The 27,330-nt window shown below is 40.4% G+C and overlaps 1 protein-coding gene across 10 annotated transcripts in view; it reads right to left on the bottom strand.

Annotated features, from left to right (window-relative positions):
- The window catches only part of FNDC3B (fibronectin type III domain containing 3B), a 361,515-nt gene that overhangs the window by 260,561 nt on the left and 73,624 nt on the right, over nt 1-27,330 (bottom strand). For all 10 annotated transcript variants that reach the window (XM_054482960.2, XM_054482961.2, XM_054482962.2 and 7 more), the window contains one exon: nt 7,415-7,490. In XM_054482960.2, coding sequence (XP_054338935.1) covers nt 7,415-7,490 — 76 coding nt within the window. The remainder of the gene's footprint in view (nt 1-7,414; nt 7,491-27,330) is intronic.

The raw sequence follows: 27,330 nt of genomic DNA, 5'->3' as shown, positions 1-27,330 counted from the left end.
GATGACACAACATTGGGTGACAGTTTTATCTAAGGGTTTAACATTCCGTTCTTATGTAAATATAAGAATAAACATAAAAATCAAGATAACTGAGACAGGAAGAAGGAGAAAGGCAGGAAGCAGCATATACCCTGAGTACCTCCCTTGAGAGGGACTTAAAACCTCCTAGGAAAGCAACATAGTTTGGTATTGATGTAACCCAGCCTCATGACATTACACAATCCCAGCAAGATGACAGTTGCACGTACAATCACAGCCTTTGCTCTCATTCCTTCCATAACCTGGACTTTCTGCTCTGGGCCCATCAGTATTTTCCGGCCCTGGTGGAAACCACCTGCTGGTAAACTTCCAGTTACTCAGCAGCAAGCTGCTCTCTGTAAAAGGGTTTCTCAGGTCAGCGTATGGAATGTCTATTTGTAACAAATAGCTGTGCATCAGTCCATGTTGAGAGGAATTGCTAACTTGTCATGTGCAAAATAAAGCCCCCAAACATTTCAGAGATCAAGAGTACTCTACAAAGCTGAAAGTAATTTTTCTTCAATCTTTCTCCAAATTTCATGTAAATCCAATCATGGAAAATGGAAAAATCTTCTAATAAAGCAAATATATATACACACACACATAAATATATATTTGTAGTACAGACACACACAGGTAAAAGACTGATTGGTCTTGAAGCTAACATTTAAGTATCATAAGGTAAGCTGGAAAGTTGGTAGAGTAATTCAAATTTTCCTAGAAATTCAGACTCTCTTGGCTTAGAGCCTCCTGGGAGGACTAACTCTCACCATATACAGCTTTGGATCAATCAGAAAGAAAGATGGCCATGACATTGGGGCTAGCCTTGGCAAATGACTTGCTATTTTCAATTCTAGAAGATTTTTCAATTGAGGCCTAAGTGTTCACAATAACATTTCAGCTTGTTAGCAATCCCTCACAAATCCACCAAATACTAAAGAAATGGGTTTCGGCCAGGCACACTGGCTCATGCCTATAATCCCAGCAATTTGGGAGGCCGAGGTGGGAAGATCACTTGAGCTCAGGAGGTCGAGGCTGCAACGAGCTATGATCTGATCGTGCCACTGCACTTCAGCCTGGGTGACAGAGCAAGTCTGTCTCAGAGCCAGGTCTTTCTTTCTGAGACAGGATACCCTGTCTCAAAAGAAAAAAAAAAAAAGAAATGGTTTTCAAGGCAGTTTCTTATGTAGAAAACAAGCTCCTAAAATCCTAATCTTGTAATAGGAAGAAACATTTCCATTTATAATACAGACATTTTACAAATAGTCAAAAGCAATTCATACAATATAATAAAAGTTGGCAAAGATTTAGAATTTAATGCATTCATGTTACAATAATTTTACTTTCAAATCACCCAAATATTTTTTATCAAAAAACTGGTTGCAAATTTCAGCCAAGACAGAGATTCACTACAATCTTTGAAAACAGGCTTCATTTGCAACAGGTCCTCTTCCTGGGTTTTAAGCCAGTAAAACAGGAATTTCTCATTTATGTGCAAAGTATGTATTAAAGGGAGAGACCATATCCATGCTTTGCTTTTGAAGTTTTAGTCTACCTCAGTTTGCAAAACCAAGCTATGACACCATTCTTGTCATTTCACACTAAACAAAGCAAGAGACAACCCAAATTCCCTAGGACCTGTCATAAAATTCTTAGAAAGAATGACAGGTCAGTGTTTTAATGTGCCAAACAAGTCTAATAAATGCACTTAAAGTATCATATAAGGAAAAAAAAGTAACATTAAGGTCTCAAAAGTATCACATAAGGAAAAAAAAGTAACATTAAGGTCCCTGTGACATTCTGGATGCTGACTCATACATGGAGGGGCGGGGGATGGGAGACAAATGAGGAAATTCAGAAATGGTGAACAGCTCTCAATGGTGTCATTCACAGAGCCACTGGGCAGAGCGTGGTGTTCATCAATGATACAGTTCCCACACTCACTGAGGCAGGGGAAGAATTAGACACAGAGCTGAAGAAGTCTTACGGAGAACAAGCAAGAGCAGAAAAAGTTTCACATTCGAATAGCTTCAAAGCTACAGCCATCTCATAGTAGTGCCCTCTTAGAATTCCCCTCTGCACGCATTCTGTTGTCATTTAGTCATTTCAAGGTCTCTATTCACTTAACATAAGTTAGTAGATTAACTGCTATGGTAAAAGATTCCTAAATTATTTTGGACAAAAACCATTAGCAATTAAGTATCTTTAAATATTACTGTTTACTAAAATAATGTTGCTTCCTAAGAATTTTACTTTAATCAGTATTTTTTATCACCATCACACTCACCTATTTTCTTTAGCCCCACAATTTATATATAATAGTCTTAAATAAAAAATTACAGTATTAATGTAGGGTCATTATAAAAGTTCTTTAGAATTTAAACATATTTCTCTAAAGGAAACTCATTAACTTCAATTATCAATGCAATCTAGTATTTCAAAGTTCTTCTATCGAGATTTAGAGACTGCTATAAGCACGTAACTAAACATCTTTAAACTGCCATCAGAAGAGTAAAATTTAAAAGAAAAATCATTATGCTTGAATGTAATGCCAGAGCCAGCAGGAATCCAGTCAGTAATTATTCTCAAGCTGTGTGGCTGGGGAGCAGGGTGAAGATACACTGTTTCCTGTCACAACTAAACTCACATCTAATTCAAGAGCTAAGGAAAGGTTTATGCATATAACCAGACTGTGTAGTGCTACCTCTACCTGCTCCTCCAGAATTCAGGGAAAAGTCAGGCAGTGGTCTGGAAGAGCTCTTGGAAGAGACAGGCCTAAAGTCTTAAAGGAAGCATGATGTTTGTTTTGGCTGGAGGATTTTACAGGGAGCAGATAAAAAGATGGCATGTGTAGACAGGAAGGAAGGCTGCACTGCCAGCACCTCAGCCCAGACACAGATATGAAAATAATGGGAGAGACCCAAGTGTGCCCTCTATTAATTCCTGAACTGAAGCAAAGGCAAAATTCATACTGATTGCTAAGATTCTTTTTTCCTAACAATTAGCTCTTTATACACTTTGATCCGGCCAAGAGAAAATAAATCTTTTGTCTAGGATGCCATAGGTATAGGCTGACCCCAAGTGAGAATAAACTATGACCTTTTTTGGCCTCTTCAAGACCTATGATTCATGTTTCATGGGAAATATTGAGAAATATTCCATTAGAAATGAATCTGCGTTCACAGCATATTGTATGCTTCCTGTGTTTTCTTCCTTATCACCAAGGACATTCCCATAAAAACACATTTTTTTTTCTTTTTTAATAGACAGGGCCTCAGGATAGAGTGCAGTGGTGCAACCATAGCTCACTGCAGCCTCAAACTCCTGCGCTCAAGCGATCCTCCCACCTCAGCCTTCTGAGCAGCTGGGACTACAGGCATGCACCGCCACACCTGACTAATTTTTTCTTTTTTTGGTAGAGATGGGTCTCACTATGTTGCCCAGGCTAGTCTTTAACTCCTGGCCTCAAGCAATCTTCTGCCTTGGCCTCCCAAAGTGCTGGGATTATAGGTGTGAGCTTCCCCACTCAGCCCATATTCTTCTGTAATAATTTGCTTTCAACTTCCAAGCTGCCTTTTAATGAGATCACAATGAGCTTCTGAGGTCTTTCTAGTGGTGTCATAAATGCCCTATAGATAAAATTATCAGGCTAATAAATTCAGTTACAAGTAAAGAGGACTGACCTCATACAATGTGATTTCAAAGTTTCCAGGAAGGCCCAGCAACCAACTCCACTCCCTACCTGAAATCCCCACAAAGCAGTCCCTAATCTGAGGGCTGGTGTTAAAATAGCAAAGTTATTAGGCTGACAGTTTCAACCATGGCACAATCAATGGGTATGACTTCAAAATTTCCAAGAAGGCCACCACTACCCATCACCTTCCCCTCAATTTAAAAAAACACCGGCCGGGTGTGGTGGCTCATGCCTGTAATCCCAGCACTTTGGGAGGCTGAGGCGGCCAGATCATGAGGTCAGGAGATCGAGACCATCCTGGTTAACACAGTGAAATCCTGTCTCTGCTAAAAATACAAAAAATTAGCCAGGTATGGTGGCGTGTGCCTGTAGTCCCAGCTACTCAGGAGGCTTAGGCAGGAGAATCACTTGAACCCGGGAGGCGGTGGTTGCAGTGAGCCCAGATTGTGCCACTGCACTCCAGCCTAGGTGACAGAGTGAGACTCCATCTCAAAACAAAAAACAAACAAAACAAAACAAAACCACTCCCACCTGTTGGCCAGTGTTCAAAGAACATAAGTAGAGTTTCGATCTCTTAAATCCCTAACAAAATACAAATATTTCTTTCAGAAATTTCCATTACAATGTGACCATTTTCAGATTCCTTCCTAATAGGTTTTTAAATGACAAAGAACTGCCTCCCACTGTACCTACAGTCCTCTCCTATTGTCCTGGAGCTGGAGCCCTCCCTGGCCCCAATCAACAACAGCTGGAGCTGGAAGCCCCACCTGGAAGCTGAGCCACCCCAAATCTGAACCCAAACCTGATTTTGGGCAGAAATAATTTAATGAGTTCTAAACCAATACTCCCTGCATCACACTGTCTGCTAGTCACTGCTCAACCAGTATATCTCACTTCGTTAACAAAGTGCTTGCCCCTAGCTTATTCCCAAGGCTCAGTCTCCACCAACCACTTTTGTTCTGCAAACCATCTGTCTCATTCTGGGTATCTAAGTACTCATCCTGTTATCCAGCTCAGAATCCTGTTACTCCAGGAACAGGAACTTAACCTTGCTCTTGTCAAGAGAATGGAGTCCTCCCTGACATAAAAGGCACAGAACAAGGAACTCAGGGCATCAGACATACCAGGGAAGAAAACTCGACTCTGCCTCTTTCTAGCTATGTGACTTTTTGACAGGCCTCAGCTTCCTTATGTGTAACTACAAACTCACTAAAGGAAAGAATGCATAGCACAGCCTGAGATGAATAAATGTTAGCAATGGTAGAGATGACGTTAATCACTGAGACTGTGAGGATGACATAGCAACTTGTGTTGGAATTTACAAATACACTGCCTATTGCCACATCTTATGTTGCTATATTCTACCCAACTGGAGTGAAGCATTCACGCACTCATACTGGAACTCATATAAAGGGTTTCTTGTTTTTTGCCTGAGTGACTGCCTTTTATACATTAGTGGCAGTCAATGAGTCTGAACTTGGGGTTCAGCCTGCTGGGCTGACTTTCCTTCCAGTTTCTGCGGTTCATCCTATTGCCCCAGTGCTTCTGAAACCCTAGCAAAGCACCTGGATCCAGGTCCTAGTCCTCATTCCATCCTGTGCCATTTCAATTAATTTGGCCAGGTACCACCACTCCCCAAAATGAAGATAACCATAGTATCTGAGACTTCAGAAGAGAACAAAGAATAGGAAGCCTGGAGGGAGCCAAAGATAAATGGCTCCACAATTCTGTTTTGGTCAAAGGCATTTTTCAAATCACTGGAAGGAGTGTTAGTGTCACTTATCTCCAAGTATCATCATGAATAAATACAAAGCTCCCTTTGTGAAGACAGCAATATACTTGCAACATTTCCTGCAAAGTGCACCAGTTATAATATGGATTAAAAAAAAAAAAAGTGGGGGAGCGGCCAACTCAGTGAAATTACATACATATATACACAAACACTACATACACACACACACACACATACACACACTCCTTTGACACCAAAAAGTAAACTTAGGTGGAATGAAAGAGATTTTATGCATGTTCATCCACTAAGTGATTTGCTTTTACAGATTCTACTATTACACACACTCAGTTGTAGAGGGACATTATGTACTAGCCAATTAATGGGGTGCCAATGTTACCATAACCAGAGGCTTAATTGCTTTCTCACTGAACTGAAAACCACAGCTTCATCCCATATAGGTGACTTTCATCTAGTTTTTCTAGTGTGATTTTTTTTTTTTTTTTAAAGATACAGGGTTGTAGGATTCTGAGGTTTTAATTGTTCACAGTATCCGTTTATTATAGTACTACAAACAGGTGAAAGACTCTATAGTCCATACTATTTTAAAATATTTCTTCTCTTCCTTGACATGAAGTTTCCCCATATTGTTCATCGACTAAGACTAGGTTTTGATTTTAAATGATTTAGAATTCCAAAGATCAATTTCTGGGACACAACAGAGAAATGCAGAGTAGAAATCATTAATAAAAGTGATTAAATAATTTCATATTAACTTCAATTAAAACTCATTAGCCTTGAATCTTTAAAAATATACTCATTTCTCAAGAAATATTTTCTAAGTTTTTGTTCTTATAGATACAAAAAAAAAGTACAAAGCAACATGCTCTACTATTATGCAAGGCAAAAAAAAAACAACAACAACAACAACAAAAAACCAACTGTTTCTATACAGCTTATTATGGGAAACTGAAACTAAAGGCATTTCCCCTAGTTTGTTTGTATATTGGTAAGCAAGTTCAGGTATTAATAATAAAACCTCAGATTAGATTCCAGTTCAATTAATAACCTAATACTGATCTCAATTGCAAGCCATTTACCATTTGCCCCATAATCCCAATCACTGTCAAGAGCTATCATAAACAGTGCCTTTTAAGACTACAGTGTTTACCAGCTAACATCAGATCTAGGTTGATGTTCCTACACAGAACTCCATATGGATCAAAGTACCTACGTCATTTATTTCCAAGTGAACTATACAGAAGAGGCATTAGTATACACACTAGAAGTGTGCTAGGAGCTGTAATAAAAGAACTACACCCAGAAGCCTTACCTACACCTGGAACTTTAGATGACAAGATTCTGAACTCTGAGCTAATCCTATAATGGGATAAGACTTTTGGAGATCTTGGGAGGGGGCATTTTGCATTTGGAAGGAACATGAATCATCGGGGGCCAAAGAGTAGACTGTGTTGGGCAGCCTCTGAGATGGCCCCCAATGACCTGCCTCTTGGTATTCACACCCTTTCATAATTTCTTCTCTTGAGTCTGGGCTGGACCTACTAGCTCCCTCTTGCCCTCTAGTTATTGGCTCTGAAGCCAGCTGCCATAACATAAGCCCCCTCTGCTTCTCCATGGAGAGGCCCACTTAACAACTAACTGTAGAAAACTTCCTACCCATTAGCCTCCTGGTGAGTTAATAAATGTTGTTATAAGCCACCAAATTTTGGAGTAATTTGTTACTTAGTAATAACTAACCAACAGACACCCAATACAGATTTTACCACTAAAAATGTCCTTTGGATAACATCATAATATATATTTGAGACCATGCAACAGAAAAAAAAAGAAAACGAATATCCAAGATACACTTTACTTCTAGAAAATTACATGCAGACACACATAGAAAAACATTACTTCCTTCAAATAAAGAAAAAATCTTTGATTAGAATATTTACCAAAAATGTCCTTACCTTGAATGCACTGAAGTGTTCCATCCTCTGCTCTTATTGTGAAAGTCTCACCTGGATTAACTTGAACGAGAATAACCTGCCAAAACAACACATTAATTTCAGTTTAATACTGGAACCTCTGGGATTTGTCAAGTGTTATTACCTAAATTTATATACTAGACAGGAAGCATGTGGCATAAAATCTTTTATAAACACAAAACTTGGAGTAGAAGGTCTTAATTGAGGGTATGGGGGTAGGAGTACATGCATTCAAATTTAGCTAAATGAATTCTCCTGTGTTGCTTAGGATGCTATCTAACTTTAAAAACTCCATTTGAAGAAAACTTTTCTTTGAAAAGCACAATTCCCTTTTCGCTTTCACAAATTTAGAAACTACGATTACAGAAGAAAAAAGACCAGAAACCATACTTACAGAAAAAAGCTGCATCTAACAATGAGGTTTTGACCTAACAGTTTTGCATACTGTTCCCAAGTGTCTGTTACTGATCTGGTTATATGATTCTATTGTGTGACAACAAAAAAATATTTACAAGAAAAATTTTTGTAAAAAGAATTATCTGTGTACAGGATCTTAAGACAATAATGAACAGTATTAAATAAATATTATAAATAGGCCCCACCAAATACCCAAATGTTTAAAGTCAATGTTTTACTTATATGAACATAAATATTTAATATTAGACAACTTCCAAGACTAGATCATGAGTGGTAATAGCAAAGTACGTTCTGTCAACAGCCTCATAGTTTTATTAATAGTTCTAATCAAAGGATAATCAAAGGAAAAAATCACTAATTGATATCCAAATACAAGTTAAAAGACATAATACAAACTTAAAAAACTATAGTGAGGCTGGGCACGGTGGCTCACGCCTGTAATCGCAGCACTTTGGGAGGCTGAGGCAGGTGGATCACTTGAGGTCAGGAGTTCAAGACCGACCTGGGTGAAACCCGGTCTCTACTAAAAATAGAAAAATTAACCAGGCGTGGTGGCAGGTGTCTATCATCCCAGCTACTTGGGAGGCTGAGAAAGGAAAATGGCTTGAACCCAGGAGGCGGAGGTTGTGGCAAGCCTAGATCACACCACTGCACTACTGCACTCTAGCCTAGGTGACAGAGCAAGACTCCATCTCAAAAACAACAACTACCACCACAAAAACTATAGTTAAAAACCACCATGTACAAGGCTAACACTATTTAAAAAATCACCATATAATTTCTAGAAATTGACCGGATGTCAGTGTCACATTCATCCTACAGTTATTGGAACAAGCCCTGTTCCTCCCTGGCTTGAAACTGTCAAGCATACTGTTCCCTCTGTCTGTGATGCTCTTCCTGTACTCCTTCATCTTAGCTTACCACCTATCTTCCTCCATCCTCAACCAACGTCTATTCATCCTTCTCAGCTTGTGATACAGTGTTTGACTCTCAGGACAGGTCAGGTCCCCCACTATGTGTTCTAAATCAAACAAAAATACCCGCTCTACTACTTCTTCCTAGAATTTACAACTGCAATTAATAAACTAAGCAATTATGTTAGTGTCTGCCTCTCCTTCTTTAATCTAGGCACGATAAGGATAACATCCAGCTATCTAGCCCCATGCCTGGCATAGAATAAGTTATGTACTCAATAACTACTTTCACTGAATGAATGAAAGTCATAAAACATTTAAAAAAACTATTGCAAATAATTATCTTAGCTTAGAAATTAAGCTTTCATAAGATGCAATTTAAAAGTCAACTTTATTTACTGTATACACTATAATTTGTCTGTTTTGTAAAACTATTGAAATCAAAGCCATTTCATCTTTAAATACTCACTCTTTAATATCCATGTATTTTGCCTCTTCTAATAATTCATCCAGATGATACTGCTGGAATACTAAAATTTTTTAAATCAGAAAATACATTACCTGGAAAAAACAGGATCATTCAGGGAAACTCAGACTAAGCTTCACCCCTGGTGCTTCTCATTATCTTGAATTATGACAGTTATTTCAAGGCAATTCATTTTTCCTATATAATAACTGTAGATAATCTTTGAGTTTTCGGTATTTAAATTATCACCAATGTAAGCACACTGTACTGTTTCAAAAACTCAAAAGGAAATTCCTTCAAGACCTCTAGAATGATTAAAATATTTGTTCTTTTTTTTTTTTTTTTTGAGACGGAGTTTCGCTCTTGTTGCCCAGGATGGAGTGCAATGGTGCGATCTCGGATCACTGCAACCTCCGCCTCCCAGGTTCAAGCAATTCTCCTGCCTCAGCCTCCCCAGTAGCTGGGATTACAGGCCTGCACCATCACGCCTGGCTAATTTTGTATTTTTAGTAGAGACAGGGTTTCTCCATGTTGAGGCTGGTCTCGAACTCCTGACCTCAGGTGATCCGCCCGTCTGGGCCTCCCAAAGTGCTGGGATTACAGGCGTGAGCCACCGCGCCTGGCCAAATATTTGTTTTCTTGAAAAGGAGCTTTTAAAGTCATTTCTTTAACATGAAAATCATTTATTTTTACCTAAATATACAATATAAAAACTACAATGGAAGAAAACAACACTTCAATACAGACAATTATCCCTGTCTTTTTAAAGGTCCTTAGATCAAGTCTAGCATCACTGTAATAAAGCAAAAACCATTTGCTTTGTGTTTAAAGCTCTAGGGAGAGAACTGTAATATATGCCCATGGAATTAATTAGTTGGGGGAGGGGGGAACCAATGGATGCCAAGACTCTATGTCCTAGATTTTCTCTGACAATCCCAAATTCATATACTCTCTTCTACCACGCTCATAATTGTCAGACAATGTGCCCTGAATACCGGTTCAGAAAATACAATTCACCAGTATTACGGAAAGTCCCAGGCAAGAAAACGGATTTCTGACATGTCCGGACTGTCGTCACGTTATCTGCTTATCATATTGCACAAAAAGTGTCTGTAACAGTTCCTCAGCGGTCACTGACACCAGGCCAAACTTCAAAGAACGACACAGAGGCATCCAGCCTCTAAGGTCCACTTATGCCTTCCCCCCCTGCTTACTCAGTTCAATTCCTGACCCCGATCCCACTTCTTCAGGGAGAAAGATGATAGGTAACGGGCTTTTAAGCATCTGACGAAAATACCTCCCTTCAAATGTTTAGTTCATGTAATTTTCACTGCTGCTGAGTAGCCATAGCAACCAGATTATAATCTACCAAGTTACCTCAGAAACCAGGCAAGTCTCCTGTGTCCCAATATCAATTTTTCTCAGTAGAGCAGAAGTCATTATTTAAACAAACTGTATTCATCTTGGCACTGAGGTATTTTAAAAGAAAGCATTTTATTATACTAAGGGAGGCTGACCACCTAGCTGTTTTCATTGTCAATAAAGCAGAGATAAAAATAAGTTTGACACACACCAGCCCAATGACCGACCGGTCCTGACAGCAGACATGAATGAGCTGGCGGCAGAAGGTCTTGCATCACGCAGCCCCCGAGGAGCATGAGTCACAACCTGGCCAACTCCCCGCACTTAACCTTTCCTATCATACAAGTTGGGCAATGTCTCTCTCTCCCCCTCCCTCCCTCCCTCTCCCCAGCCACAAAGCAGAAATATAATAACTGCTACAAGTCTTCCTTAATACAAAATGCGAAACAGAACATCGCTGTCCAAACCACATCATTTTTTGTCTACTCACTAAGCATTTCCTACTTTTCCAAAGTCAGCATTAAATTGATTCATACTGCACCATGTCTTCAGAGGAAGAAAAAAAAGACAAAGATTTTAACTACTGATATTTTTTTTTCTCCAGAGATCTTAAGAAGAACCATGCTAATCAAATCATGGGAGCATCCTCTAAGCTACTACTGCTTCATCAGATCTGTTTCAAAACCGTTAGTGCTACATGAACCAAGAAGCTGGAAATAAACAGAAGGCAGTTTATCAAAGTTTAATGAAAAATAAGTGATCACTCTTCCAAAGTCCAGAGAAACAATAAAACAAGAGTTACAAGTAATACAATTGAGCAAACACAGCATCATGGGAATTCTTTGTCTAACAGGAGAACTGAAAGAAGGTGTAATATCTTTCCTTTACAGGTATAAATCTAAAACTAACTCTGTTTTATACTCATTAAAAGAGGAAAAGGAAGGCTACTTTTGCAATTTAAACTTTGGGTGGCTGATTAACCAGGTGCCAATATACTCCTTGAGGCAAATGTCTAATTTATGCCTCAAATAAAAAAATTACCAGTCACTCAAATAAGCAATCAGGGTAATGTATCAGTCCATCAAAAAAGCTTCTGGCCAGGTACAGCGGCTCATGCCTGTAATTCCAGTGCTTTGGGAGGCTGAGACAGGGAGAATCACTTGAGACCAGGAGTTCCAGACCAACCCAGGCAACATAGTGAGACTCCATATCTACAAAAATAATTGTAAAAATTAGCCGGACATGGTGGTGCGTTCCTGTAGTTCTAGCAACTCAGGAGGTTGAGGCAGGAGGATTGCATGAGCCCAGGAGGTCGAGGCTGTAGCAAACCGTGACGGTGCCAACTGCACTCCAGCCCGGGCAACAGAGCAAGACTGTCTCCCAAAAACAGCTCCTCCTGGGAGAACAGTACCAACTGACCAAAGGCAAAATATTACACTTGGAGCATTTTTAAGCGTTAAATCCAATCCTCAGACAATCAAGATATAAACTATACCAGAGAGGAGATCCCATTTCACTTCTAGAGTTTTTTCCACTTGCCACACTCTGTGTAGCTTGTTTTCATGTATAAATGAATACTTCTCCCTTGGAGCCCACATTTATGATTATCCAACAGGTATCTTTAAGGGGGAAAATGACACAATCTAAAAGCTGCAGAAGAGTTCCACGCAACTAAGGATTCTATCCAGGAATACCTAATAACTTTAAAAGTGACCTTTGACTACATGAGAAGAGTACTACCGCCTATTCCTCATGCTACTATTTTCTGGTCACACATACTCCCAACTCCCCACTCCCCAGCCCCACCCCCAAGATTCCCAATCTCCAAGCTCTTCCCAGGCCCCCATACCCAAACTGTTCATCCACACACAGCTTTGAGACCCCAGTCTGTGTGCCACAGACCACAGCTGACCTCAGGCAAAACTGAAAAGTAAGCAGTTATTTGTTTTTTGAGTCCCCTCTTATCTCCAAATCAGGAAAAGGGAAGTGATGGGGTGCGAATGCCAAATATTTATCTTTGTGGTAATAACACATGCAAAGAAAATGTCCTAGGATTAAAAACATAAGCAAGTAAACTAGAAAGATCCTGGAAGAAGATGTGAATGTATCCATTGCCTCATTTTGCTCACTGCCCTACCTGAAGCCTGAATCCAAAGCTGATTGAAAAATAATACACAATAACAGGAAGCCCCCAAGAGGACCTAAGCAAACACTGGGAACTCAAGGTCCAAGGGCACACATTGGTAGGTGAAGCTCCACTTGCTCAACACAACCCGTAGGATACATGGCAAATATGTTTTCCTGGGCTTTAGGACTCTTACTATTCAAAATAAGGAGCAAGAATATCCACTACTCCAAAAGTTTTAATACTGTTTTCTTCAACAAATAGAAGTTTCAAAAGCTGTATCCTCGGCCGGGTATGGTGGCTCAAGCCTATAATCCCAACACTTTGGGAAGCTGAGGCAGGTGGATCACTTGACGTCAGGAGTTTGAGACCAGCCTGACCAACATCCCGTCTCTACTAAAAATACAAAAATTAGCCAGGCGTAATGGTGGGTGCCTGTAGTCTCAGCTACTCTGGAGGCTGAGGCATGAGAATCGCTTGAAATCGGGAAGCAGCAGTTGCCACGGCACTCCAGCCTGGGCAACACAGTGAGACTGTCTCAAAATAATAAGAAATAAAAATTAAAAATAAAAATGTGCTGTTCTTTGTTTAAAAAAAAAGCTGTATCCTCAATATCACATCTGTCTGTAAGATTAATTTGGCATGATGCAGGGTACTTTATCAACTCCTTTTTTCAGGTTTTTTTCTATAATGATTAAGAAAGAGCTACTACTTATTGAATCCCTGTCATCTGCCAGGTAGCTAGTAACTAGATTTTACAAGTGGGGAAACTGAGGCTTGAAGAAGACAAGCAACTTTTCCAAGGTCACAAAACTACAAAGTGACTGGAATCCAGCCATGTCTGACCAAAATGTATATACTCGTCTAGTCCACACCACCACTTCTCCCCTCTACTAGGCGAGGTTTCACCATGTCAATTCAATACAGAGATAATTCAACAAGACTGCTAAAATAAGAGAATGCAGTTAACTGGGTCAAAGGAACATCCCCAAAGGCAGGACAAGTTCTCTTCTAGGAAATATGGGTTCCTTCCTGAAGCAGAGCCTTCTAACCCCAACTTCTTTTTCTTCAAATTCCTACCAGTGACAAGTCTCTCAGTTAAGTAAAATTACAGTCTCAAGAAAATTTTTTTTTACCAAATCTGCCATGTTTCATGCTCTCAATAAAATCTAAAACCAGCCACTTCTCACCTCTGACCAGATTTTCTCTTTGGTAAACATTTGGGCTCTCCTTAAAGGTTCACCTCCCAATGCATTCACATTCCAGTGTCTGCTCAGCTTCTGTGTGTCCCGGCAACAAGAGTGACTCCTATAGGAATCCATTCACAGAAGTTCTGAAATCTAAGCCCTTTACATCTACAAAATGGCTTGAATTACTTGGAAATGCTTCTAATTAAGATTATCATAACAAAAGCCAGCAATAAAAAGTAAGAAAGTAACACCACAGTATGTGGAAATTTCCTATTAAGGGCTCAGAAGTCCGGGAAAAGACCCTCTCCGGCTCAGTTTTCTGACCCACAAGCTGCCCTCTCAAAGCACACAGGAAGAATTAAATGCAGCCACCTTTTTATCTACTTTTAAGCAACTAGTTTGAGACGTCCACCATACAATCCAGGAAAACAGAATTTTACAGCTGGATACTTAAGACCATTACAAAGTTTAAAGAAGCTGTCCAGATTTAAGACTTCAAGGCAAACACACTAAAAATGCTCTTTTAAAATGTAATGCTTTTAAGATTTTCCTTTCTAGATTTGAGTTACTAGAGCTTTGTTAAGCAACTGTTGGAAAGCCAGGCACACTTAGATTCTTGGTCTTGGAAGAACTACAGCTTTGAGGACATACACACACTGACTTGTACACATGAACAGATTATTCCAATTCTTCCCTCATTCTGCACCAAGTCCAAATTCAAGACTGACACTAGCCTCTACAGAGAGCAAAGGAAAAATGTGACAAAGATTTTCCAGCCAGCCCCGCCCCTCCTCCCACACACCCTCAGCACATACTAGCACACAGCTGATTCCATGCGCCTGAATTCGGAGCCAGTTATGCACCATGACATCAGTGCAGTATAATGAGCCAAGTTGAAACTCCATCTGGGACAAATAATGTCCAGGCACACTGTGACTTCTTTTGTTTATATACAGTGACTAAATATGTCTTGGTGGTAAATGAACTAACTCAAGATTTATTTCCCAAGGCCTCCAAAACGATATTCTGCACCCTGAAGCAACTCCCTGCCTCCAGTTCTTTTTCCAAGGCTATGCATAAGTGATTTTTAGCAGAGCACATGATTTTTGAAACACACAATTAACATCTTCAGGAGAGTCAAAGTCCAAGCAGTCCTTCATCAATCTAAAACGAAGAAAACGAGGAACTCATGAGCAACCCGGTACGGTATCACTGCTCATAGTAAAACTCTGCGTGACATTTAATTCTGTATTCCCCTTAGAAAACAGGAAAAGTAGAAGCGAGAGATTTAAGAAATACCTGTGAAGCGAAGTGGCCATTTTCTTTCCTTTTGAAGGATAAACTTTGTTTCTTTTATTCTGGCATTACTCTGTAAATTCAGAATGAAAAACCACCTAATATGTTCAAATCTTAAAAGGTTTTAAATTTCTTTAGTCTCAAAGCTGCCTCTAGGGTGATGCAATTTTTTAATGGAAATGAAGGATGGGGTTTGGGAAGAAAAGGCAGGCAAAAGGCCCTCTCCTAACTCCAGGGTGAGACTCCCACGGGGGAGGAACCTCTACTACCTCTACTATCTCTACCTACTACTACTGTCTACTACCGTTTTCTGGCCACCACCATCTCTCAGCAACTGCTGACCCGGGAGGGAGCAGCCCTCCTATTGGCTATCTCAAGAAAAGAACCATTCCCTAAGGAAAAAAAAGGGAGACGCTGCTGTGACCCGGACTGGGGCTTCGGAAGATTTCACTCCCAGCTCCTTTTGCAAACACGAGCCTGACCTCCAGGCCTTCCGACACTACCACTGCTGCTTAGCCCTCAATCTTCAGAAGCTGGGGAGCCAGAGGCACTGCCACCTTCTGGAGTTAATGTGGAGATCATGTAAGATAACGAGGAATGGCCTCTATAAAGTTTACAATTTACTACTGTGCAAAAACCAAGTCCCATCTCTCTCCCCAGCTGTTTACCTGAACAAGACTAAGAGAGGTGAGTCCAAGCCAGGCAGCTCCACCTTTCCCAGAAGGTAGGATCTGAGTTTTGGAAGAGGAGATAAGTGGGTTCAAATCCCAGCTCTGTGATTTGCCAGTTGCAAGTACGTAACCTTTCTCGCCTCGGGTTGTCTATAAAGATGATTGCCGCCTTACAGGGTGTGTAATTACTGGATGAAATAATGTGTATAAGGGCTCAGCAACAGCCCCAGCACCTCGTAAGCCCTCCCCAATGGTCACTAATCCTTCCCTCCACCTCAGCAGGAAGAAGGAGATAAAAATATCCATTAAAAGTCACTGTTTCCAACAATTTTAACTTAGTGTCCATAGATAACCACTCAAGTAAAAGTTGAGATTGGGTTGAGACTAAAAGCATTCTAGTGATCAGCAGGCTTCCAAAGTAGCACTTAAGTTTGAGGTAAATGCCAAAAATTAACACTTAGCATTCTTTCAAAGTCCTAACTCTGACCTTCTGTACAGTTTTTAGATTGCTAAGGTATGGAAATCTCTGGAAGAGTCAACCTTACAGCATCTTTTGTCCTACATTTCCCTCTAGGTTTAAGAATAATTGTTAGAAAATGAGTCACTGTCCCCCCTCCAAAGACAGCACTCACACCTGGTATGACAACTATCTTTCCGCCTTGTTAATGGACACTCTTTAAAGTTCCAAGATTGGCCCAGGCATGGTGGCTCATGCTCGAAATCCCAGCACTTTGGGAGGCCAAGGCGGGCAGATCACTTGAGGCTGGGACTTCGAGACCAGACTGGCCAATGTGGTGAAACCTCGTCTCTACTAAAAATTTAAAAATTCGCTGGGTGTGGCAGTGGGTGCCTGTAATCCCAGCTACTTGGGAGGCTCAGGCAGGAGAACTGCTTGAACCAGGGAGGCAGAGGTTGCAGTGAGCTGAGATCGCGCCATTGCACTCCAGCCTGGGCAACAGAGCAAGACTTCATCTAGAGAGAGAAAAAAAAAGTTCCAAGTGTGCAGAAGTAGTCAATAAAAAGTAGGAGAACTCTCATCCCGAGTAAACCACTTTAAAAATGAGAAAGCAAGAGACTGTGGGAAGTAAGCTGGATGTGGACATCAATCTATGAAAGGATAATGTCTCCTAACACCCAACTCCACCATCGATTCCCTGTGTCCTGAAAACACAGATATTATTCATATAGATAAACCTAGTATCTGATTTCCTATCACAAACCCTATGAGAAAAATATGGATGCCATTCATTTGTAATTCATATTAATATTTTATTGTAGTTTTACATTCAGTCATAACTAAAGTCATCAAGCAAATTATAAAGAAATAGCCATTCTATATAGACGGTTTCCATGTGACCTTTTTGCCAAGGTGAGAAGAGTTTAAATGGGTTCTAAACACATCCATTCTGGCAATATAAAACAAAAATTAAAAATTAGCTGCATTACTGTGGCCTATTTAACTACCAAACAACATCATTAATTAAAGCACATCCTTCTGTATGTCATAGCTTCTCCCTTGAACTAGAATGACAACTCAACACTCCAATATAAAGACCAAAGAAACTTCTGAGACAGTAACATGCTCAGTGATTAATGTTTCTAACTACTGCTTAGAAAACACAAAAACATTTTACTGTATTCCAGCCTGGGTGACAAGATGAGACCCCAAATCAAAAAAAAAAAAAAAATTATCAACTTCTGATTGCATGACTATAACAACAACAAAAAAAGGTTTGGTTAAGGCCTGGCACAGAGGGTCACACCTGTGTAATCTCACATTTTGGGAGGTCTAGGCAGGACGACGGCTTGAAACCAGGAGTTTGAGACCAGCTTGGGCAATATAAGGGGACTGTCTCTACAAAAAATAAAAATAAGTAGCCAGGCCATGCTGGTGCATGCCTATAGTCCCAGCTACTCAGGAGGCTGAGGCGGGAGGATAGCTTGAGCCCAGAAGGTTGAGGCTGCAGTTAGCTGGGACTGTATCACTGTACTACAGCCTGGGGAACAGAGTGAGTCTCAAAAACAAAACACATTAATGACCCTTCCTGAAAATTAAAAGTCATGTAATATAATTGGTCAATAACACAAGTCCATTTCCCTTCAAATCTAAGGTGTGGCTAACAAGAACTGATTTGCATTTTTTTAAACAACAGAAATGGAACTTTAGTAACAAGTTTACTGATACACTTTCTAGTCAACCTGCACCCAAAACTAGACCACATTACCTCTGGATCTTTGCTGTCTCCACTTAACTGCCCAATTATTTGCAAAGCAGAAGCCCTTGGAAGGGTAATTTGCTAAATGCAGACTGTCCATTTTATTCAAATGCTTGTCTACTATGCTGCAAGGAGCAAGGAAGGGGCAGGAAAGAGAGGACCCAGGAAGGGAGGGCCAAATTATTCTTGTTAATCAAAGTGCTGAACACATCTGCTGCTCAGGTAAAACACATTCCCTCTCAACAGATGATCTGATCTGATGGTCACCTGTTAAGGAAAAAGGCCCAGGGCAGGGAAGAAATACCAATGTAGGCATTAACACTAAAGCAGCACATGTATAATGTTTCTTCTGGGGACCCACCATGTCTAGCTTCAAGTTATTGTAACATTAAAGCTGACCAGAAAATGACGAAGAGGCACCTAGTTCTGGCCAATGCCAATTTAAATGAGGGAACAAATATAATCTAAAGGCAGCTAAATCCAAGATTACCTAGATAAAACACTACAGCACTTCAGCAACTGGCTCCTTGGCAGGCTGTTTATTTTTGCATTTGGAAATGTAGGAGAGAGAAAAAAAAAAGAACGAGAATGAGTATCTGCATTTGGAACTTGGAGATTAACGTTACGAATTTTACGCAGCTTGCTTACTACTGTCATGTTTGGAGTGTAACACATATATTTTATATAGTCATATGTTTAAATCAATCATTTGGACTAAAAAAGAAAAGAGTCTGCCTACATGAAAACGATTATGTGCAAACATATTCTGGATGCAGAAGTGTCTCGTTTTAACACATTCTGGATGCAGAAGTGTCTCATCTTTTCTTCCTGTGTTTATATACTACTGTTACTGTACCATGAGATACATCAGTAGCTATTACATCACATTCAACATGACAAATACACATTTTCAAAACAAGAAAAGGAGAAATCAGAGTTTGGAAATCTATCCAATTTAATCTTATGTCTTTAAAAGTTAATATGGAAATGCTTTATGGCCGGGCATAGTGGCTCACACCTGAAATCCCAGCACTTTGGGAAGCCATGGCAGGAGGATCCTCTGAGCCCAGGAGTTCAAGACCAGCCTGTGCAACATAAGGAGACCCTGTCTCGAATACATACATACATATATAAATGCTTTAAATAAAAATTCCTCATCTAGGTAATACCAGGAAAAGTTTACCCTTAAAAAAAAAAAAACTCTTTCAATAAATACTTAAAGACTCAATTCTTGGAAACTGTAAAAAAGAATATAAACACAAGTATTTGCATCTCTGCGCTTGGACTGCTTTTACCTTGCATCTGTGTTTAATGTCTCCTGACTAGACTGTAAACAGTAAAACTAAGGAATAGGATTGTTTCTTTTGGCCTTTCTATGCTTTAGTGAATGTTCCAAGTGGCACTTATTGGGGGCCTCAAATCCTAAAAACTAAAAGCCAAAAAACAAAACAAAACAAAAAAACCCACATGGGTCCTAACATGTAAGAGGTAAAGTTGAAATCCTTCTACAGAGCTACATGAACCAGCGCCCAGCCTAATTCATTTTACAAGTCATGGGGCAAGTAGATAACTAAAAGATTTTAAAACACATTATCAGTTTGATACACAATGCATATGCCTGAAAAAATCTTGATCATTTTTCTGTATTTAAAATATGATATGCATGAGCACAAGATGCAATTTAAAGTTTAAAAAGTTAACAATTTCCAGATTCCAAACCGGGATGACCACAGAGTTCAGGCAGGCTTGGAAACTAAGTGAAGTGGACGGAGCAGGCACTGAAGAGGACATTCCCCATCAACAGCAAATGGCTGCAACTTCTGTGCCAACTTTGCCAAGTAGGAAGGACCAGCCCAGTGTTATCACATCTTCTGGGTTTTTTTTTTCTTTTTTTTGAGACAGAGTTTTGCTCTTGTTACCCAGGCTGGAGTGCAATGGCACAATCTCGGCTCACTGCAACCTCCGCCTCCTGGGTTCAAGTGATTCTCCTGCCTCAGCCTCCTGAGTAGCTGGGACTACAGGCATGCAGCACCACGCCCGGCAATTTAGTAGAGACGGGGTTTCACCATGTTGGTCAGGCTGGTCTTGAACTCTGGACCTCAGGTGATCCACCCGCCTTGGCCTCCCAAAAGTGCTGGGATTACAGGCGTACGTCTTCTGGTTTTTCCAGTTAAACAGAAAAATCCAGAGTTTTACATAAATCTTCCCATTTTTAACATTGGTACTGAAATCTTTTTCTTTTAAACTAAAGGTAAAAAAACAAAAACAACACACACACACACACATACACCCATGCCTGTATGACAAAGGCAATAAGCTACTTTTCAAGCCCTGATATAGATGAATTAAATCTGTTCATTGCTTTCATCCTTCATCCATTCAAAAAGATTTACTGAATGTTACTTCAGATGCCAGGCACAGCATGAACAAGAGAGAGACAGTCCCTACCCACCCTGAGTTCACAAGGAAATCAGATAGCCAAAAATTGCAATAATTTGAAAACAATCATAATGTTAAAATCACCTTAGATTTTAAAATTGCCATTATTCTGCAGTGCAATGCTACCATGCCAGTATTTTACCTTAATCCTTCCTGTTTTAAAGGCAGCTCAATTTCTAGCATTTGAAGGATACTGACTACATCTTATATCTTATTATTATTGCCTTTGGCTAATTAAATTCTGAAGTGTCTCTCAACCCAGACAGCTCAGGGCTGCCATAATTATATGTCCTATGTTCTAATTATTGGGGGTGCCACATATAACAACACCCTCTGATAACATGGCATCAACATTTTCCTTTATAAGACTGAGATTCTGCATAGGCTATGCCTTTTTGGAAGCTTTTGTAGTGAGCAAAATTGGCAAAACTAACTCAGAGAGGTCTGAAAAGTCAGACCACAGATCTGGATAAAATCACACCTTTTTTTTATAGTTAAAAGGAGGCCCTCAAAGCAGGGGTTGCTGCCTCCACAACTGGAAAGTGGATCTGGTTGCGGGGGTGCTTGTGATCTGCCCCACTGTGGACTCAGGAATTCTGAGCAACAGGCATCAAGCGGACAGGTGGACCGTCGGACTGGAGAATCAGAAGACAAATACATTCACTAACAAAGACACTAAATAGCAGAAGTTCAAGCAAAGAGATCACCGACTATGCAGATAAGGTTTGTTTGTAGTGTCCCTAATAGCTCTCCATTGCATATGTAATCCCTATAATGTATTCTCCTTTAATAAAACAGAAACGAATTACTTGATGTACAAAGTCTGGATAGTTCTAGCCTTCACTTCATCTTAGATCTGATCTGACCCAGGCTCAGCCTCCCCACAGATACTTTTCCTAGCCTGGTCTGTTTTCCTGCCTACTTATCCCAATCCTCAATTCCTCCTCTGAACTCCTATGCACTGTGACACTCTGCAATCCAAGCACTCTCCTGTGATTTAATGTATGTGTAAATACAGCCTTTTTTTTTTTTTTTTGGTAGGCCACATTTTGCTCCTCAACTAGACTGCTCATTCCTTTAGGGCAAGAACAGTGCCTTATTCATCTTTCTGTCGCCAGCACCTAATACAGTGCCAGCATACAAGACATTTGATAAATACTTATTAAAATGAACAAATCTATTATTCAATCACTCCTAAATTTAGTCATAAATCCTATCCTCTCATTCTTTTTTTTTTTTTTTTTTTGAGACAGAGTCTCGTTCTGTCACCCAGGCTGGAGTGCAGTGGTTCAATGTCGGCTCACTGCAAGCTCCGCCTCCCGGGTTCACGCCATTCTCCTGCCTCAGCCTCCCAAGTAGCTGGGACTACAGGCGCCCGCCACCACGCCTGGCTAATTTTTTTGTATTTTTAGTAGAGACGGGGTTTCACCGTGTTAGCCAGGATGGTCTCGATCTCCTGACCTTGTGATCCGCCCACCTTGGCCTCCCAAAGTGCTGGGATTACAGGCGTGAGCCACCGCGCCCAGCCTATCCTGTCATTCTTTTCTACCCCAAATTTCAAAGGAGAGAGGCTGACAGTATCTTGACTCCGGAGGGCTTTATAAATTTGAGTGGTAGAGGAAGCATGAATGGCAGTCAGCAATAATAATTTTATTTAAGCATTTGCACAGGTTGTGCATTTCTCACGCATCTTGATGCTGAAGAATGTGATCCAAGACCGAGCTTCCCCATACTTGGTTTTCCATACCCAACATTTGACCAGTCTCTTTCTACTTTCTAGCTCAAGCCCCAGCCCATAACAGGATTCTGCCACAAAAGGAGCTCTTCTATAATGTTATTTAGCAATAATAGCTGCAGTCTTTTTTTTAACTGTCACTCCCATTCTCATCTGAATATCCTTCTTTCTCCTGGGTAATCTTCTCCAGAGTTGTTTATTCATTTTTCTGCAATATACTGATTACAAAACTTCCTTTCTGTTGGGATTTCTGAGGAGTAGATAAACTCCGTTATGTAAGCAAAACTCTTCACAGGTCCCCCGACACCGTGGCTATCAGTATATTTAAGGAGTAAACCTGTGAGGTGACAGGATTTGAACTACTGAATGCAAGACAGAAGCCATCAAGGAGAAAGTTATTAAGAAGATATCAACCAGAACAGAAAAGGTCACTGGATTCGGAGGAGGGGCATATTTGATGGAAAAGACATGCTGATGATGAGCACCATCTGAGGGTGGAAAGCTTTAATATGTTGAACATACCGTCTGGAAATGTGTATTCAAAAGAACACTCCAGGAAAAAACTCTGGTTACATATTCTGTCTAGAGGAAACAAGGGCTTTCAAAAGAAGAAACAAAAGAGGGAAAAAAACTCTCTCCATGAAATGACACGCTAAGTGCTGATCAACAGGAATAGGCAAAGTCAAGAGAATTGGACATGATTGAGGCAATTGCCTTCTGCCTTCCAGGGCAAGTAGATGATACATTATCCTGAGCTAGCAGGAGAAGCGAGTTTTCTGTATATGTTCAAGGAGTTCTACTTTCTGAAGAAGAAGCATTAAAAACACTCAGCAATATTCTAGAAGAATATAAGAATTAAAAGAGGCGAGAGAAAAGAAGAATAGTATGACAAATCATTTACTAGATGTCCTCCATATGCTAAATGCTAGTCAGGTCAAAGAGGCATCTAATCCAATCCAGTTCCACTAGGAACTGACCCTCAGTGAATACATATTTAAGCAAAGTCACCAAGAATGGAATATAAAGTGGCACACTACTTTCATGCAGGTCACAGATGCCCTTATAAGTATCGCATGTTAAATTAACACATCAGTAAACTCTGCTACCCTATGTCGACACTTCTGTTTTTAATCTAATGGTTTAACTGGTAGCTGCTATAATTCTTCAGAAATTATTAAAATATTAAATCAATAAAAAAGTCAGAATTTGGGCTGATGTTCATTCTTCTGTGCTCAAAACTGGCTGCTACATTTTAAAATCGCTAAAATGCAGACGTCCATAACAAACACAGGTAAGTTAATATACCACTAGCTTCTGAAAATGTCAATAAAGGCATCAATTTTCTGATTATTGAAGGGCATTCATCATCATTTATAATAGCCACACATTAAAAACTCAGGTTGAAACCTGATTTTTATAACTCAAGAACAGTATACAACTAGGCATATTAAGGGAAGCAAACTTTATTTAGCTAAGCTAGGCTGTAGTTATTCAGAGGTGGAAGAAATTAATGGTGATACAAAGCAGAGATAACTTTATTTGGAAAATAATACTTCAAAATAAAGCTACTCAATTTCACTTTTGGTTATATATATATACAAGAGAAATAAAAAACATGTCCACACAAGAATCTGTGCATAGCAGCATTATTCATAATAGCCAAAAAGTGAAAATAACTCAGATGTCTATCAGATCACGAGTGGATTAATAAAATGTGGTAGATTGGTGCAGTAAAATATTTGGCAATAAAAAAGGAATACAGTACTGACACATGCTGCAATATGAATGAACCTTAGAAATGTGTTGAGTGAAACAGGCGCAGTGGCTCACACATGTAATCCCAGCACTTTGGGAGGCCAAGGCGGGCAGATCACTTGAGGTCAGGAGTTCAAGACCATCCTGGCCAACATGGTGAAACCCCATCTCTACTAAAAATACAAAAATTAGCCAGGCGTGGTGGCACATGCCTGTAATCCCAGCTACTCGAGAGGCTGAGGCAGGAGGATCACTTGAACCCAGGAGGTGGAGGTTGCAGTGAGTGGAGATCGTGCCATTGCACTCCAGCCTGGGCAACAGAGCGAGACTCCATCTCAAAAAGAAAAAAAAAAGATGTTGGGTGAAAGATGCCAGACACAAAAGACCAAATGTTATGTAATTTTATTTATATGAAATTCCAGAATAGGCAATATCCACCTACAGAGACAGAAAATAAGTGAATTAGTGGTTACCTAGGATAGGGGGAAGAGAGAGAGAAATAGGAAATAGGGAGTGATCCCTCTAGGGTTCTTTTTAGAGTGATAAAAATGTTCTAAAATTACTTGTAGTCAAGGTTGTACAATTCTGTGAATATACTAGATTCCAATGATTGTATACTTTCAGTGGGTGAATGGTATAACATGTGAATTATACCTCAGTAAAGCTGTCAAATAAGGAAAACTGTTGTGTAAGCTGCTTCTGTTCACATTGTTTCTTGTTATTTATTTTTAGTTGGTAATGCTTTTAAAAGCTTCATTCATAATGAAGATGACTTTTCTTTTTAAGAAAATAATCATCCTTTTCACTCTTGCCCTTTTCCTGCTACCTGCGTAAAATGACAAGCCAAGGTTTCAAACTTAATGTGACTTCAAATAATGAAAATTAAGTGTGTCTTATTTAGAGAGCCAGAACGCAACAGAGTATCCTGCCAAGAACTAGTCCTAATTACAACCAGAAACCAGCAGAACAGAAATCGGAAGGAGGAGGGCTGTGGGAACTGAAGAGCTTTCTCATAACTGTGGTAGTTCTTTTGCATATATAGAAATGTTTAGAATGTCCTTTGCACAGCTGCAAAGTATTAAGAACCCTGTAAATACATACAAGGTAAGCTTCACCATACACACTCCTAACAGACATTTAGAGGCAGAACCCCATGGCCAGGGGATGGCTCTTTACAACAGTATGATGTGAGAGGTGGCTGAGGTGCCACATACCTTAGGATGCCACCGCCGAGGGTCTTTGTACAGTGCCCGCAATGTCCACCCCTAGAGTCAATCCTGTGCCTGCAAAATGTTCTTATTAAGATGAAAAGGTGTTGCTTCAGTGAGAAAGCACAGGAAAAGCCTCAGAAAATATTCGTATAGATCCCTTTCTCTGGTATGTCCGCTGTAGCCTGATCCTTTAACATGGAACCACCTGAGCACCACATTACGCAGGCTCTTAAGGGCAAGCAGCAAATATCAGCAGGTGCCCAAAGCAAGCATTCAAAACTCATGCAGCCCCACACTCTGGGGTCCTGTCTTGGAGACTCACCTTTGTTCTTTGTTCTTTCGAGTGGCCTTCTCTCTCCCCCCTTCCCTACATCCTCCTCTTGTGTTTCTCTGCCACTTTTGGTTTTCCTTCTCCTTCACTCTGTCTTCCCCTTGTGCCTTCACCTGGGTTCAACACACAGGCCCCAAGCCTCTACCACGCCCACCTAGGCCAATGCTAAATGTTAGAACCCAAAGGAAAGAACTGAGGCTTGAAAGAACGAGGAGACACAGGATGGAAACTCTGGGAGCAGAATGAGGAAGAAAAATGTCAGGCACAGAGGCCCCTGCCTAGGCTGAGCCCCAGTGACGTAGAGGCAATGACAAAGCATGGTAAATCTTGGGCTGGTCCTGCTGAGAGGGACATTTCTAACGCACTTTACCCACTTAACAATTTTGCCCATTAAGGAAAAGTTAAGAGTTAATGCCAAGTAATAACTTGGAACCAAGGATGTTAATGCTTCTAACACAATTAAACATATTTACTAATTAAAAAGGCAGTTCCTTCTTGTGAGATTTTTTAAGTGTACCCCCACTTTTCCATAAAGCTTGAGTATTCTATTTATAAAACAGATACATTAACAGATTCTTCTTATTAGCTTTAGAGAAAGCTTTAATAAGATTTAAAAAAGATTTAATAAAAATGCGGGTTTTTGGTTTTTTTCTTCCTTTTTAGAGATGGGGTCTCACTTTGTTGCCCAAGCTGGTCTCAAACTCCTGGGCTCAAGGGATTCTCCTACTTCAGCCTCCTGAGTAGCTAGGATTACAGGCATGCACCACCTCATCCAGCTTTGAAAATATGGTTTTATTAACCAAAAGTGTTAAGCAGCTTCTGCTTAGAGTTGAGGTAAGATATGCAGGGTAGGGAAATGCCACGTAGCCTGCTGGGCAAGCTGAATTACAGACACGCGGGAGAAATCAACAAAACATAAACATGGTGTACAACAACATGGATGGGTGGCCTCAGGTCTCTTGGCTACACAGGCAAATGGGAATGAGGTGACCACATCTGAGAGACCTAAGTCGTTTTCCAAGTTTACTCACATTTGACTAAATACCTTGTCTTTTTTTTTCTTTGTATTAGTAATTCTTTTAATTGGGAGACCAAACACAGCATCTTGAAACCATCCACAACACTCTGCAACCTTCCTGTGAACTACTAGAGCACAGTGAGCAGAAGAGCAGGCAGAGAATGACAGAGAGAGAGGCCAGCACTAACACGGAAGGCTGGCAGCCAGGCAGCATGGCTGGATTTCACTCCAGGTGTAAGAACGTAGCCTGAGGTAGGCCAATGACATCAGAAAGTTTTTATTTGGAAAAGATCCCTCAGGATCTATGTGGAGAATGCTTCCTGGTGGGGCAAAAGGGAAAGCAGAGAGACCAGCGAGAAGGGCTGTCCTGTCCTACCCTAGTGAGATGATGCACGGGGTCCAGCAGTGGTAGTGGAAGTGAAGTGGATACGACAGAGTGTGGATTCAGCACACACTCCTGAGATAAAGCCAACAGGACATGCTAAAGACTGAAGATGAAGATGAGAACACAGAGTGAAGACTGTAAAGTGGGCGGTAAGGAAGGAGAGGAAGTGGAGAAATACTGCCAAAGAGGGAAAAAGGGACAGGAGGTAGCAACTGGAAGGGGATGTGGAATCAACTGAGGAGGTTTTGTTTTATTGGGTGGGGAGAGGTGCAGGTGTTTATGTTTTTAAGATAAAAGATACTACTGTATGTTGGTGGAAGCAATCCAGCAGAGGAAGAGATTGAAGAATCAGGAAGGGAGATGTCTG

This window comes from Pongo pygmaeus, chromosome 2, assembly GCF_028885625.2.
Source record: "Pongo pygmaeus isolate AG05252 chromosome 2, NHGRI_mPonPyg2-v2.0_pri, whole genome shotgun sequence".
Lineage (NCBI taxonomy): Eukaryota > Metazoa > Chordata > Mammalia > Primates > Hominidae > Pongo > Pongo pygmaeus.
This window is presented reverse-complemented; position numbering and strand designations above follow the sequence as displayed.